The following is a 15021-nucleotide window of genomic DNA, read 5'->3' on the forward strand; positions in this document are numbered from 1 at the left end:
ACTCTAAATTTTGCATGCGCCTATCTTAATACACAGGAAGGCATCCCATCTGGAACTGCCTTGAAATGGGTTCAGGATGGTTGAATTTTGGTATAGGAAACGTATTTTACATTATAGTGAGGTATTCGATGAAACTGCGTGTCTTTTGCGATAATTATTTGTTTGGGGCAAGTCGATTTTTCTTCATTTTTCGTCCATTTGGAATAAATTTATAAACATTGTGTCAGGACGGATTGAAATGTAAATACAATCTAAATTTGATTACAAATTGTAATTCCACTGACATTTTCGCACTTTACCAGTTCTTGTTCTGGTATAGTTTTATTGAATGGTTGACTTTGCCATTAGTCTTGATTTTTTCATCCTTAGCTTGCAAAAACTTTTTCACAATTTTGTGATTGGCTGTTCGTTTATAGGTTGAAATAGTTTTGTCATTAATTGGCTGATGAATTGTGCAATGTTATTAGTTACTCAATTTTCATCAGCAATTGGACGAATGTGTAGTAATATTTGATTAGCTCCTTAATTCTGTTCATTGATTGGGTGATTATTTTTCATCAAAGCTTTCCCCCAATATATATTGCATTACTGCTCAATTATCTTATAGCTTGGTAGCAGTAGTTTGGTGCAATATTTTAGATGTTTATTTAATCTGATTTTCCTTTATTTACATTCATAAGGAGCAACAGGTGTTTAAATCAACATTCAAAAGGAAATTCATTTACAATGCATAATATTATATGAAGGTTGAATACAAACGTAATAACTTTTATAATTAGTAAAATTTTCCTTTGTATTGATGTCATTCCGCCATCACCGCTATACGTGCGGTGATTTCAACTGGGCTGAGCTAACTATTCTAATTTCTTGGACTTGATCTTGATCCAATTTTAAAAATGTCGTCCTCATGGTTATTTAGTTAATCATTGCATTGATCAGCAGTCAAGAAGCGCGTTGAGCTCTTTTCCTCAATACCATTTTCAGTTAGATGGTAAGTGATATTTCATTCCTGAGCTTCTGTTCTATTCATAAATGGTTCACATCAAGCAACCTGTTAATCACAAATGGAGGGTGAACAATATGGTGCAATTTTCATGTACTGAAGAATCCTTGAGAAACTTGCTGAATAATTGATGAACGAAGTTGCTTTGCGTTTTACCTTTTTTTTCTGCATAAAGCAATATGAGTAGTAAGAGGAAGTTTTCACTTGATCGGTTGGTGGTTGTTCATCCAAGAATGCAAGTAGACAATCCCTGCTTTACGATACTTCTAACAGCGTATAGTGTAGTTTGGAATAGAAAAAGAAGTTGTGCTCGTTCAGCAATTAATCTGCAAAGTATTATCATCGTGCTAGTACAGCCTCTGTTACGTAATACACTATTTTATACTTCTTTAATTTACGCCATAACATTATTTGTGACAGATAGTGGCTTCGATCTGTAACGTATTCAGCATTTTGTTGTTGTTCAGCAATTATTATAACCTTTGGCATTGGATCATTGCATTGTTATACGTTTTCATACATGCATTTCTAGGTCAGAAGAGTAACTTTATGCAAATGTGTTGGTGAGCACAGCCGTTGGCATTCTGCTACGTGCACTTTGTGCTATTCAAATACGGAAACATTGTTCATCATATAAATTTCTGTTTATTGAGAGAACTGCACTATGGTATAAATGTTCGCTGCTGAAGGGCGGTCTAATTACTTACTGCACTGCGTTATTCGGTCATTTTCATGGTTCAGTTCAACAAATACGTTGTGATTGTTAGACTACAAATATGAAGAAACCACGAACATCAGTTACAAAATGTATGACTCTACGTTTGCCTTATACGTCATCCCTGATAGGTTTGCTGACAGGTATGAATTTTCATATATTTGCTATTTTTTCATACAATTTTCTTTCTTTCTCTTGGCACACTGCACTAAACATGCGCGCTTTTAAAGCTTTTCGTAGTTGTTTGATTTTAGTCTTTTTGAATGGAAACTAGCGTGTTGTTCTTCAGTAATGATGTTCAACTAATATTCGAGCCTTTATTACGGCCAAGCCAATATATAATAGTACTAATGGTATATTTTGCTATAATTTTCAATCGTCCTTACAAATCCATTTGTAAAGTAGTACTCTGACATAGCGGTTCAACCCCTCCCGCATTATCTTTACTGTCCACTGTATTGTTTATTGCTAAGGTAACATACTTGCCCAGTTGTTTAAAGGAAATGTCTGTCACCGGGATACTGCAGTCGCACAATCGCACCCCTAAATGCTTGTCACTGCTCAAATCGTGCACAAGATTGTTTCAGCATGACATAGGAAAGCTGCTGTTAGCTAGAGAACACACTTTTATACTACCACCTTTTATATTTTCACAATGGCAGTAACGTTCCCTTCATTTTTGAAATGACTCCTTTAAGTTTTTATTATGTTATTGTACCGCCAATAGCACTGACTTATACAGATGCACCTATTTTATGTCATTGAGAAAATAACTCAATGCCCATCAATGTTATCAGTATTGATATATGAACCTACGCCTGAATATTATACGTGAAGATTGAGTGGAAGAAAGCATATGACAACTTCCACCTCCTCCATCCCTCAACTTCTTACTCATTCCTTCCTGCTATGCTGTCCCGCCCCCCTTGCCTTTCTAATCATCCCCATCATTGAGGAGTAATAATACTAAGCTGAACAGAGATTACATTAAACTGAAAATGCTGCCCCTCCCCCCCTATTTTGAGCTGAATGAACAGCACTTAGCTGTTTTTATCTCATATAAATCTAATTTCTCATAATTGCTGTCGACCATCAATATAACCAAATCCAGGCTACTTCTGATTCTTTTGTTTTATTCTTTTCATGAAATGCAATACAGGATTGTCACCCGCATAAGTTTCTTCAATTCATTGCAAATCGTTGAGTTACTTAATTTATGCAGGTAGGTTTATCTCACATTGTATGTGGCGCGCTGATACAGTGCTCAACCAAGTTTGCAGTCTTACTATAAATCATCATAAGGTGTAAACAAAAGTTTAGTTAAAACAAAATTTTAATAGTAAATAAGCTGTCAAGTGGCATACCCACTGGTGCAGTTGCTTTCCATCATAATGTCTACGCTGTGCACTTGTTAAATTCTGTGCTGAGATAAATTGTATATTATAAAATTTCTGTCGCCGTTATCATCATAAAATTTCATGAAAACTGTTTAATTTTCCATAAATCTGAAAAAGTATTTTATTTTCGAAACTATTTTCAGTGGAAGCTATTTTTTATGATCCATATAATTTTGATTAGATGAAAAACATTGATGAAATATAAATTGTTGAATCACGTTGTACTTTCAAGCAACTAAATTATACAACATGCATAAATACGTAGTGATAGCATTTCCGTTTATTTTTAGTAATTTGCGATGCTTCAGGTTAATAATATTTCCTCTTAGGTAATTTTAGGGAAAAAAATTTGCATAACAATGCCATATTACGTAGTAATATGAAGTGTGTAAATAGAAACGTAATAAATTTCATCGTTTCGTTTCATAATGTTGCTCATATTGTTCATTTTAGTGCGCTATTACTGATGGAAAATTAGGTTGCTCTTCGTGAAGCAAAGTAAATAGTCATTTGCATAATTTACTTATTATACAATTGACCAAGCACATTGATTTTATTAGGTTATGCAGTTCACTGCAATGCTATCAATCTAGCACGTGGTCAACTATAAGTTCGCTCTTCAACACCATCCATGAATAAATGGTGAGTTGGTTTTGGTATTTTGGTGGTGGCATGCTATGCATGTTACTTTACATATATGGTGAATGGAAACTGGCGGGTGTCTTTCTAGTGTTATTATTGCTAAGTTTTAGATACATCGGATGCTGAAGACGAAGAAGTATCTATTTCTGTTTTTTATTTATAGATGACTGCGTTAATGTAATTCAATTTTAGAATTTACATTATTTTTTATTCATATCAATGAATATGAAACAACCAAATTCTGAAAACTAACTGAATATGGTAACTATGCATCATAATGAATATGCTTTGCCTTTTACTTGAATTTTTCTGTTAAATTTAAGTTGTAGGTTGCAGTGCCATTAGCGCCGCATTGCTTTCATTCTAACAGTAGCACTAATGTTAAATTATCATATATATGATATCATAGATTAGGTGCGCTTGATTCAATTCTTTTAAGAATTGAAAATTACATTTGCTTTGCTACATTTTGAAAATGCCCACATGCAATCTATTATCAGTAAAGACAGGTAAAAGTTGTTGAAAAGTGGTTGTTGGAGTTGCTGACATAGCGTTCAAAAAACGTATGACAAAAAACAGTAAGTGTTGAATTTGTTTAATTAAATACCAAGACGATAGGCGTATTAGATATAGGAAGAATTAGGTAACTTCTGTAATTACAGATTACGTCATCAGCTGAGTTTTTATGGTGTTGCTTTTGCTCTGGGCAACGTGGTAAGTCATGTTCACATCATTTCGTTCTAAATTTGGCATCACAAACATCCGTAAGTATTGAATTTGCTCCTGATTGCAGTTGGATCGTACAGTGTTTGGTGCGATGACGTTTCCAAGTTGTTCTAGTGTGGTTTTACTTATCATAAAAGTAAGATCGAATGGATTGTAATTGTAGCAGATTTCGCTGAGTCAGTCGAGCAGCATTCGTACAAATCCTGACAACGTATTGGTGCTTGTTGCTGTCAGTGCGTTTCCAATGTGATATGACTAAAATTAGTGAGAGGCTTTTGTTTATAGTAGCTGTGGATTACGTCATCCCTTGAAGCTTGTACCGTTTGCAACCCTTGTTCACATGGACATAAAGTCTTTTCCTAGCCGTCCCAGTGTGCCTTTGTTTATCACAGATAGTATCGTTCATCAGTAAGTATTGAATTTAATTAGATAGCTGGAAGATGCGAGTGTTACATGGATTAAATTTAATTAGATTAAATTAAATTTCAATATCTATCTGAATATGAATACATGAATATCTATAATAACAGATAACATCATTAGCTGAACTGTTTACAAGTTCCTTTCGTTCTGGACGCCGTGATTAGTCATGTTCACATTGGTTTGTTCTAAATGTGGCATCAAAAACATGCGTAAGTATTTAACTTGCTCCTGATTGCAGTTGGATACGTAAAGTGTCCACATTTTATCTATGACAGCATTACATTAACATCAAGCGAATTCGATGTTTCTTCTGATATCCCTCTGAGTTGAAGTTGACGCAGTGACGTTCATCATTGGTACTAGTATGGTTTCACTTATCATAAGAACTAGAAAGAAATAAATGATTGTAATTCTAGCAGATTACGTTGAGACATTTGAGTAGCGCTGGTGCCCGTATAGATCTTTCGTCAATGCGTTTCCAATGTGATATGACAAAAATTAGTAAGTAGTTTTTGTTTATAGTAGCTGTGGATTATGTGGTCTCATGAAGCCTGTACTGAGGTCAACCAGTGCTCACCTGGCGTTTTCTAGCCGTCCCAGTGTGCCTTTGCTTATCACAAATACTAAGAAGGAATTTGATATTGTGACAGCAATGTTAAATAATTAAATAAATAAATATTAAATATGTTAAATAAAGAGAACATGTCGCTGTACATCCCAGCATTTTGTTCTTGATAGCAATGGATTACGTCATCATCAGAAAATTTTTGTTTAGTCGCAGCTGATGGCACTTTCAAATTGCGGTTCCTACGGTTCTGATGTTTTTCCTTGTCATGCAAGGTAAGGAAGAATTGCATTATTTTTTTGTAGGAGAACTGTTTTGTATTTAATGTTTTAGTGCGTAACTGTGAAGACGAAAGCCGCATCTTGAATGATCTCCATCGAATAACGTAAGTGGTTATTTTTATTATGCTGCTGTTATTTATTTTTATTATTATGTACCTGTATATCTATATATTCAATTCAACTATATTCAACTATGAATTTTAGAATCATGGCATGTCTTTTTAGAATCTTTTTTTTATTTTTATTTTTTAGAATTTTTTCTCTTTTACAATCTCCATTAAGAGCACTAGGGATTTGATAGCGTAAAATACTGGTACGTAGCATCAAAGTAACAGCGCACAGGTAAGTGGAATGCAGGTAAGTGGAGTCCAAGAGGATATTAAAGTGATTGCGTGCAGGTAAATGGACTGCAGGTAAGTACTGAAGGTAAGTACGATAACGTAGGTGCAGGTGAGTAAAATGAAAAGGTAAGTTGCAGGTAAGTATAAAGAATGATATCGTAGAGTTAAGTGGATTAAAGTAATAGGTATAGGTAAGTATGAGGCGTTACTCTACGCTGAGTGCAGTACGGGAAAGTAGTGGGGTAATTGAAAGACGTAGACACAGCCGGGTGCTGAATTATGCAAATTTTCGAAAAAAATACCTGAGGGAATGCCCTGGGCATAGCCTGAAAGCAAAAGAAAATTTGCATATCCCCCCTGAAGGCAAATATTGTGCAATAAAATGCTTTCGGCGTAGCCTGCGGGAATATGCAAATTTTTATTTGCCCTGGGGCATAGCCTGAGGCGACGCCTGCGGCTAAATTTCAAAAAATTTCGAAATTTTCAAAAAATTGCCTGAGGCATAGCCCCAGGCGTAGCCTGAGGGCATATAAAAATTTGCATATTGCCCTGAGGCGATTAAAAATTTGCATAAAACCCCCCTTAGGCCAAATTTTGTGCTATAAATTGCCTGGGGAATAGCCTAAGGGCATATGCAAATTTTTATTTGCCCTGGGGCATAGCCTGAGGGCAAAGCCTGGGGCTATATTTTAAAAAATTCGAAATTTTCAGAATTTTGCCTGAGGCATAGCCTTAGGGCAAATAAAAATTTGCATATTACCCATAGGCGATTAAAAATTTGCATAATTCATTAAATAAATCGCCTCAGGCTTTTTAAAATTTAATTTTAATATTCACATTCAATTACACTTCATAAACCTATGTATGTGCCTTCACTATACTTACCTTCACCCTGAACACTACTAACCTTCACTGATGCATCACATTTATACCTTCACACTTATACTTACCTTCACACTTATACTTACCTTCACTCTAAACACTACTTACCTTCACACTTATACTTACCTTCACCCTAAACACTACTTACCTTCACACTTATACTTACCTTCACCCTAAACACTACTTACCTTCACACTTATACTTACCTTCACATCTATTCTTACCTGACTTACCCTTAACTTGTTATACTACTTACCTTGTCTTTTTAGACCTACTTACCCATAGCTTCCTTGTCTTTTTAGACTTAGATTTACACTAAAATCTAGAAAACACTAGTACCAAACAATAATTATAAAAATTATAAAAAGCAATTATGAAAAAATTATGAAAAGCAAAATTATAACCTGAAAAACAAACGATAAAATTTACACTTTACAACATACAGTAGTGCTTTGTGATGACGTATTTATCGACGTGATTACGAATCTTTGTAAAAAAAATCCACATGTTCAATAACGGATAGTTACCAAAGAATGCAATTTCATTCATCTATATCTAAACTTAATTTGATTCTAAAAATATTTGCAAAACAAGTGTGCACAAAAGTAAAGCATGTTAAACAAAATTGATATAAAACAGCCATATTATAAAAAATCAATTGAAGACGAATAACAGTGCATCGTTGATCCTTAATTACTAAGTATACAAATTTGTAGAAAAATTACTTGCTAGTCATACAACATGTCCTTCAGGATGCAAGCATCTCAACAGCTACGCGCTGAAATTTTCAATTAAACATCCTAAGCATGTGATAAGCAACACCGCAGTGTGAATGAACACTATCACTCATCAATAAAAAACAAAATCTCTACTTACAAAATACTAAAACTTACCTACTCACATAATACTATACAAAAATACTCACCATACGCAGTGATGGCAACACGCACTACCAAACTTGTATGATGTATCCGAAAACCAGTGCAAATCGACTATATATGCTACTATTACAATCATTATTTAATTATACCGTACCCCTGTGATAAGCGAAGCCACACAGATTTCTGGAACAATACTGAATAACGGCTTAAGCCAACTTAAACTTACGCACGAGTATGAACGAGCTCGATGTTGATGATGCAATCCATTCCTATAATGGGCAAAATGTGTACTTATTTTTGTGATGGCACATTTAGAACGCATTGAAATAAAGGTGACATACCATGTTGGCAAGAGCAACAGGAATGCCAAAACGTTTCAATTATGTTGACGTACACTACTTAATTCGATAACAAGAAGCATACAGGATCAGATATAAGTGTAATTAGAAGACATTAATAATAGTAACAGATTGTAGATACTCAATTACTTACAGATTTTTGTACATCTTTTCAATCCACTGAGGGAAACCCGAACCACCATTAGAGAAAGATATTCAAGTTCATAGAAATAGTTGCACTGCCTTGACACAACCCATTGCTATAATAAAGTGCACAAAATTCATTCTTACTATGACGATGAAGAAAACCAGAAAGCGGAACTGTTGAGACACATGACTGATCACGGTAGAAACATGAACAGAGCAATAGTCGAACTAAAAAATAGATACTAAATAACACAGCAAAATAAAACATTGGATTACAAAATAAATGAAATTCAAATATCGTGATGCACTGTTATTCGGCTTTAATCACTTTTTATAATATGGCTGTTTCTCATAAGTCTCATTTCAACCGCTATCCTGTGTTCATACAAAGCGCAAGCAACGTAATACATAGAACAGAAATAAATATAGCTGCATTACGTCTTTGATGATATACCAATGAAGACAATTCAGCAAAAAATAAAGAAAGTTGAAATTATTTAATAAGTAATGAGTGTCATATAAACAGAATATTTTTTACCCACACTTTCCAGATATTGCGTTGTATTATCTTGCACATCTAAAAATCTATATTTCTAATGTAAAATTCAAATTTCAAATTTACTAAAATCAAAGGCAACCAATCCACAATATTACTTACATTACGTTGCACGTACGAATACAATAACAGACGTGCTGCTGATGGCATTGCTAACTTGCAATCTAAATATCTCGCAAATAATCATTTTGCGCAGCTGCTTGTTGGCCATCATTTTTATTGAAATTTCACGGGAATAAACAAGATTGCAAATAAACAGCAGATGAAAATAATTACGAAGCAAAGTGGGATCATCTTCTCATGATAGGATTTTTTATATTCATTGATATGAATATAAAATAATGCAAATTCTAAAAGTGAATTATATTAATGCAATCATCTATAAATAAAAAACAGAAATAGATACTTCTTCGTCTTCAGCATCTGATGCATCTAAAACCCAGCAATAATAACACTAGAAAGACACCCGCCAGTTTCCATTCACCATATATGTAAAGTAACATGCATAGCATGCCACCACCAAAATACCAAAACCAACTCACCATTTATTCATGGATGGTGTTGAAGAGCGAACTTATAGTTGACCACGTGCTAGATTGATAGCATTGCAGTGAACTGCATAACCTAATAAAATCAATGTGCTTGGTCAATTGTATAATAAGTAAATTATGCAAATGACTATTTACTTTGCTTCACGAAGAGCAACCTAATTTTCCATCAGTAATAGCGCACTAAAATGAACAATATGAGCAACATTATGAAACGAAACGATGAAATTTATTACGTTTCTATTTACACACTTCATATTACTACGTAATATGGCATTGTTATGCAAATTTTTTTCCCTAAAATTACCTAAGAGGAAATATTATTAACCTGAAGCATCGCAAATTACTAAAAATAAACGGAAATGCTATCACTACGTATTTATGCATGTTGTATAATTTAGTTGCTTGAAAGTACAACGTGATTCAACAATTTATATTTCATCAATGTTTTTCATCTAATCAAAATTATATGGATCATAAAAAATAGCTTCCACTGAAAATAGTTTCGAAAATAAAATACTTTTTCAGATTTATGGAAAATTAAACAGTTGTCATGAAATTTTATGATGATAACGGCGACAGAAATTTTGTAATATACAATTTATCTCAGCACAGAATTTAACAAGTGCACAGCGTAGACATTATGATGGAAAGCAACTGCACCAGTGGGTATGCCACTTGACAGCTTATTTACTATTAAAATTTTGTTTTAACTAAACTTTTGTTTACACCTTATGATGATTTATAGTAAGACTGCAAACTTGGTTGAGCACTGTATCAGCGCGCCACATACAATGTGAGATAAACCTACCTGCATAAATTAAGTAACTCAACGATTTGCAATGAATTGAAGAAACTTATGCGGGTGACAATCCTGTATTGCATTTCATGAAAAGAATAAAACAAAAGAATCAGAAGTAGCCTGGATTTGGTTATATTGATGGTCGACAGCAATTATGAGAAATTAGATTTATATGAGATAAAAACAGCTAAGTGCTGTTCATTCAGCTCGAAATAGGGGGGGAGGGGCAGCATTTTCAAGTTTAAATGTAATCTCTGTTCAGCTTAGTATTATTACTCCCTCAATGATGGGGAATGATTAGAAAGGGCAAAGGGGGGCGGGACAGCATAGCAGGAAAGGAATGAGGGAGACGTTGAGGTATGGGAGNGAGGTTGGAAGTTGTCATATGCTTTCTTCCACTCAATCTTCACGTATAATATTCAGGCGTAGGTTCATTTATCAATACTGACAAACATTGATGGGCATTGAGTTATTTTCTCAATGACATAAAATAGGTGCATCTGTATAAGTCAGTGCTATTGGCGGTACAATAACATAATAAAAACTTAAAGGAGTCNATNTCAANAAATGAAGGGAACGTTACTGCCATTNGTGAAAATTATCCACANGGNGGTAGTATAAAANGTGTGTTCTNNTAGCTAACAGCAGCNTTTCNTTATGTCATGCTGAAACAATCTTGTACACGATTTGAGCAGTGACAAGCATTTAGGGGNTGCGATTGTGCGACTTTAGTATCCCCGTGACAGACATCTTAATTTAAACAATTNGGGCAAGTATGCTACCTNTAGCAATAAACAATACAGTGGACAGTAAAAGATAATGCGGGAGGGGTTCAAACTGCTATGTCATGAGAGTACAAGTGTTACAAATGGATTTGTAAGGACTATTGAAAAATTATAGCAAAATATACCATTAGTGCTATTATATATTGGGATTTGTCCGTAATAAAAGTCTCGAAATATTAGTGGAAACATCATTTACTGAAGAACAAACACGCTAGTTTTCCANTTCNAAAAAGACTAAAATCNAAACAACTACGAANAAGCTTAAAAAGCGCNGCATNGTTTNAGTGCAGTGTGCCAAGAGACAGAAAGAAAACATTATATGAAAAATAGCAAATATATGAAATTTCATACCTGTCACCAGACCTGTGAGGGATGACGTATGAAGCAAACGTATAGTCATACATTTTGTAACTGATGTTCGTGGTTTCTTCATATTTCTGTCTAACAATCACAACGTATTTGTTGAACTGAACCATGAAAATGACCAAATAACGCAGTGCAGTAAGTAATTAGACCGCCCTTCAGCAGCGAACATTTATACTATAGAGCAGTTCTCTCAATAAACAGAAATTTATATAAGGAACATTGCTACCGTATTTGAATAACACAAAGTGCACGTAGCGGAATGCCAACGGCAGTGTTTACCATCACATTTGCATGAAGTTACTCTTCTGACCTAGAAATGCATGTTTGCTTTGAAAACGTATAATAACAATGTAATGAGCCAATACCAAAGATTGTAGTAATTGATGAACAACAACAAAGTCCTCATTACGTTACAGATGAAAGTCTCTGTCTATCACAAATAATGTTAAGGCGTAAATTAAAAAAGTATAAAATACTGTCTCACGTAGATGCGGCTGTACTAGCACGATGATAATACTTTGCAGTGTTACGCAAAATTCATTCATTAATTTGAAGGAACTGATTGTTCAGTGAACATTTCAATCAGACTTTGATCAACCATTTTGAAAAGAAGAGAAATGAAAGCAAAAAAATAGAATATTTGCAAAACATAACATTTACTGGAAACCCAAAAATAATGAATTGATAATTAAATGTAATGCACAGGCTGAGTTGAAGTACTTAAAATTTGTATCACGGTTTCTATCAACATTGTTATCTTATACGCGCCGACAAAATACAGAAGCTAATTATTAAAAATTTATAGATTTTGCCCACTCAAACTTTACATCGTGCACTAATGCACATTCATTTACTGATTCCAATGAAAAATATTCTGCAACCGTTTCAGAAAACATCATTCATTTTTTCAAAAGCAGCAAAGGTTATTGCAACTGAAAATTCAGATATCGAAGAAGGATCATTTTTATAGAATTCACTAGGCTCAATTAAATTTAATAAACATGGTGAAATCTGACGGCACAATTCCTTCTAGTGAATTCTTCATAAAAGTGATGTTGGTGAATTGGGTTGTAAGTGCTGATTTCTACCTCCTAGCTTTATACTCATTGCCAGTGTACATGAATTACAACATCAACCTGCAGTGGAATCAGCAGCGTGCCGCCTCTTCTGACAATTTCATGAAAGTGCTTATTTTCCCGTATATATAAATTGAATTACTTTATGAAGAAAAAATACGCTTTCAAGAGAGAAAAAGAGATTTGCAAGAAAAAGCGCAAATTTTCCATTATATATGCAGTACTTCCATCAACGAACAGCACCAATCTGAAGTGATTTCAAATAAATCAACAAAACGAACAATAACTGAACAACTACCGTGGAATTTTTCATTTCACTCATTTATATTAATAATTGCAAATTCACGCGTGCGTATATTTTGTAGCGCTTTAATTATCTATAACAACCAGAGATGGTATTTAAATATAATCGTGTCAAAACCGAAAATAGAATCAGTGGCTCAATAACTGCGTGGTAGCATTTTATTCTGCTTTGATTGGCCAGTTCAGATTTGTAAAACTGTTTTCCCTGTTCGATTATTGAACGCACAACATTATCATTACTTTACATACAGTAAGTAATACGTTTAAAAATTTTTGTTTAAAATTAAAAGTTTAAATATACGAAAAATAATGTTGTGCTGTGTGTTGATTTTCATATACGTGCGAAGTGATTTTTGAAACTGATCTGCTTGAAAAAGTGCTGCAAGAATGTGGTGAAACAACTTTCAGAAATATCCACAGTTTTATAATTGGAATAGGCATTGAAAACTGCTGAGCTGCTGACACCTCATCAAAAAATTTCCGATTTCATTTAATTAAATTTGAAATAAGATCAGTTAAACAAAAGCACAATCCAGTACAGCACAAATAAAACTTGAAAATCAAACTGATAAAATCACATATTTCATGGCTAACATCAGCCAGCGAAGCGAACTTCAAATCATTCAAACATTAAAGCAACGTTTGTTTATACAAAATGTAAACAACCAGTTTTGTTTAAAGTGTTTTAGTTTAAATTACGGAGGGTTTTGAAGTTTGAGTTTCGGTTTCGTAAAGTTTCGAATTTGAGTGTGCAAAGTGCCAGTGTATGTATGTGTCCGTGTGCGCAAGTGTGGCATGGCTTTGAAAATGGTAATGCGTTGTTTTGAATATTTCACATTAATATTTTCACATAGATTCTACAATTTTAAGTAAGCAACATTTAAAAAAAGCATAAAATATCAGTTTGCATTTTTACAAATTATTGAATCGATAAATTACCTAGCTATAAGAAACTATTTCATAAAAGACTTGTTTAATTAATTGTAAAGAAAAATACTATTAAATAAAAAAATACTTCTCGATATGCTTCATAAATTGAGAATCCTGTTTAACAATTATCTGATATATTACTTTCAGGCGAAAAAAGATTCCATTATTATTGTACTACTGTTGGCCATTTGCTATGGTAGTGTGTTAGATGAACCAGAAAATGATTCTTGTCCAGTCGATAAATATAATTTCATTCTTAAAGGCGGGAAAAGGCATCCTAAATCATGCACAACATTTGTACCTTCAAGTAGGATGTACGAGAGTCCTGACAATTCGACACCAACTTTAATACCGATCAAACCAAATAACAACAGTTTACTGGACAACATGCATGAATTTTGCCAACGGAATTTCAAAAATGGCATTCCACTGTCATATATAAACAAAACTGCCTATAAATATCACAAATTTTACACATACACGAAAGGTAAGGCATCGGTGCATTCTGCGGTAGAGGTTTCTAAAACGGACGGACCTCATTATTTAAAGAGAAATGACAATTCTAGTAATAATATGAAAGACCACGCTTGTTACATGAATACCGCTAGATACTTTGATGCGCTCAGAGACATGATAAGCACAAAAGAAATGGAACGCTGCTACGCCACTTATGGCGATTATGTTTTCTGGGATACAGAAAGCGCAATTACACCTGAGTGGTGGCAGGATTATTCACGTATTATGAGCATTTTTGAATCACATAGATCACATGATGCAAACTGCAGGTGCATGCAACTATCCAACAACAATGAAGAGTACACTTTCAGTTCAACAGTACAGAAATGTTCCATTGAGAATTGTCAGTATTTTGCTTGCATATCTTCAAGTTACAATAACTGTGTAGACGAAAAAATTGAACAATGTACATTTGCACCTAATGAAAACATATGCCGAGAATACACTTATGTACGCCACCAAGAAGCCGATATACCGTATGGAAAAGAATGCCCTGAACGTGATTATGGAGAAATATGCGAGTGTCCTTGTTCAGACCTAGAGTGGTCAGAGTGGTCTGCAAAAAGTACAACTTGCGGTCCATACACAAGAGAACGGTATAAAGTCGTAAAAGGATTCGAAAATGTCGAAGTGGACTGTACACAAGAAAGATACAAATGCTGCTTTTCTACTGAAGAAGGATTGCAAACTGATTGTAAAGATTTTTTTATCAACTCCAACAAAACCATAATGGAACATAATGAAACATGTACAAAAAATGATGGGACGATAATTAAAACCGAGGCTGGTTATTTGAAT

The 15021-nt window shown here is 34.1% G+C and overlaps 5 protein-coding genes across 5 annotated transcripts; 1 reads left to right on the plus strand and 4 right to left on the minus strand.

The window, feature by feature from the left end:
* The first annotated feature begins 3754 nt into the window (after window positions 1–3754).
* Tsp_06109 (hypothetical protein) lies at window positions 3755–6050 on the plus strand. Its single transcript, XM_003380348.1, is given in 13 exon segments — window positions 3755–3833; window positions 3868–3893; window positions 4087–4137; window positions 4420–4521; window positions 4551–4619; window positions 4647–4729; window positions 4769–4883; window positions 5323–5411; window positions 5429–5560; window positions 5604–5655; window positions 5682–5726; window positions 5777–5856; window positions 6005–6050. The coding sequence occupies 13 exon segments, from the start codon at window positions 3755–3757 to the stop codon at window positions 6048–6050; spliced, it is 969 nt and encodes a 322-aa protein (XP_003380396.1).
* Window positions 6051–6692: 642 nt separating this feature from the next.
* Tsp_06108 (hypothetical protein) lies at window positions 6693–8178 on the minus strand. The gene is made up of 3 exons (XM_003380349.1): window positions 8011–8178; window positions 7901–7967; window positions 6693–6775 (listed from the first exon to the last, which is right to left on the minus strand). Exons 1-3 carry the CDS (start codon window positions 8176–8178, stop codon window positions 6693–6695), a joined length of 318 nt encoding a protein of 105 aa, XP_003380397.1.
* Window positions 8179–8416: 238 nt separating this feature from the next.
* On the minus strand, window positions 8417–9442 carry Tsp_06107 (conserved hypothetical protein). The gene is made up of 5 exons (XM_003380350.1): window positions 9364–9442; window positions 8996–9061; window positions 8880–8918; window positions 8486–8569; window positions 8417–8454 (listed from the first exon to the last, which is right to left on the minus strand). The coding sequence occupies exons 1-5, from the start codon at window positions 9440–9442 to the stop codon at window positions 8417–8419; spliced, it is 306 nt and encodes a 101-aa protein (XP_003380398.1).
* Window positions 9443–13472: 4030 nt separating this feature from the next.
* Tsp_06106 (conserved hypothetical protein) lies at window positions 13473–14247 on the minus strand. Its single transcript, XM_003380351.1, has 4 exons — window positions 14188–14247; window positions 13922–14159; window positions 13793–13821; window positions 13473–13634 (listed from the first exon to the last, which is right to left on the minus strand). Exons 1-4 carry the CDS (start codon window positions 14245–14247, stop codon window positions 13473–13475), a joined length of 489 nt encoding a protein of 162 aa, XP_003380399.1.
* A 479-nt stretch (window positions 14248–14726) lies between these two features.
* On the minus strand, window positions 14727–14911 carry Tsp_06105 (conserved hypothetical protein; the record flags this gene model as incomplete). Its single annotated transcript, XM_003380352.1, has 1 exon — window positions 14727–14911. A coding segment is annotated over one exon (185 nt), but the record flags the coding sequence as incomplete, so codon positions are not given.
* Between the last annotated feature and the right edge of the window lie 110 nt (window positions 14912–15021).

The sequence above is a fragment of the Trichinella spiralis genome (assembly GCF_000181795.1).
Source record: "Trichinella spiralis strain ISS 195 chromosome Unknown Scfld2, whole genome shotgun sequence".
NCBI lineage: Eukaryota > Metazoa > Nematoda > Enoplea > Trichinellida > Trichinellidae > Trichinella > Trichinella spiralis.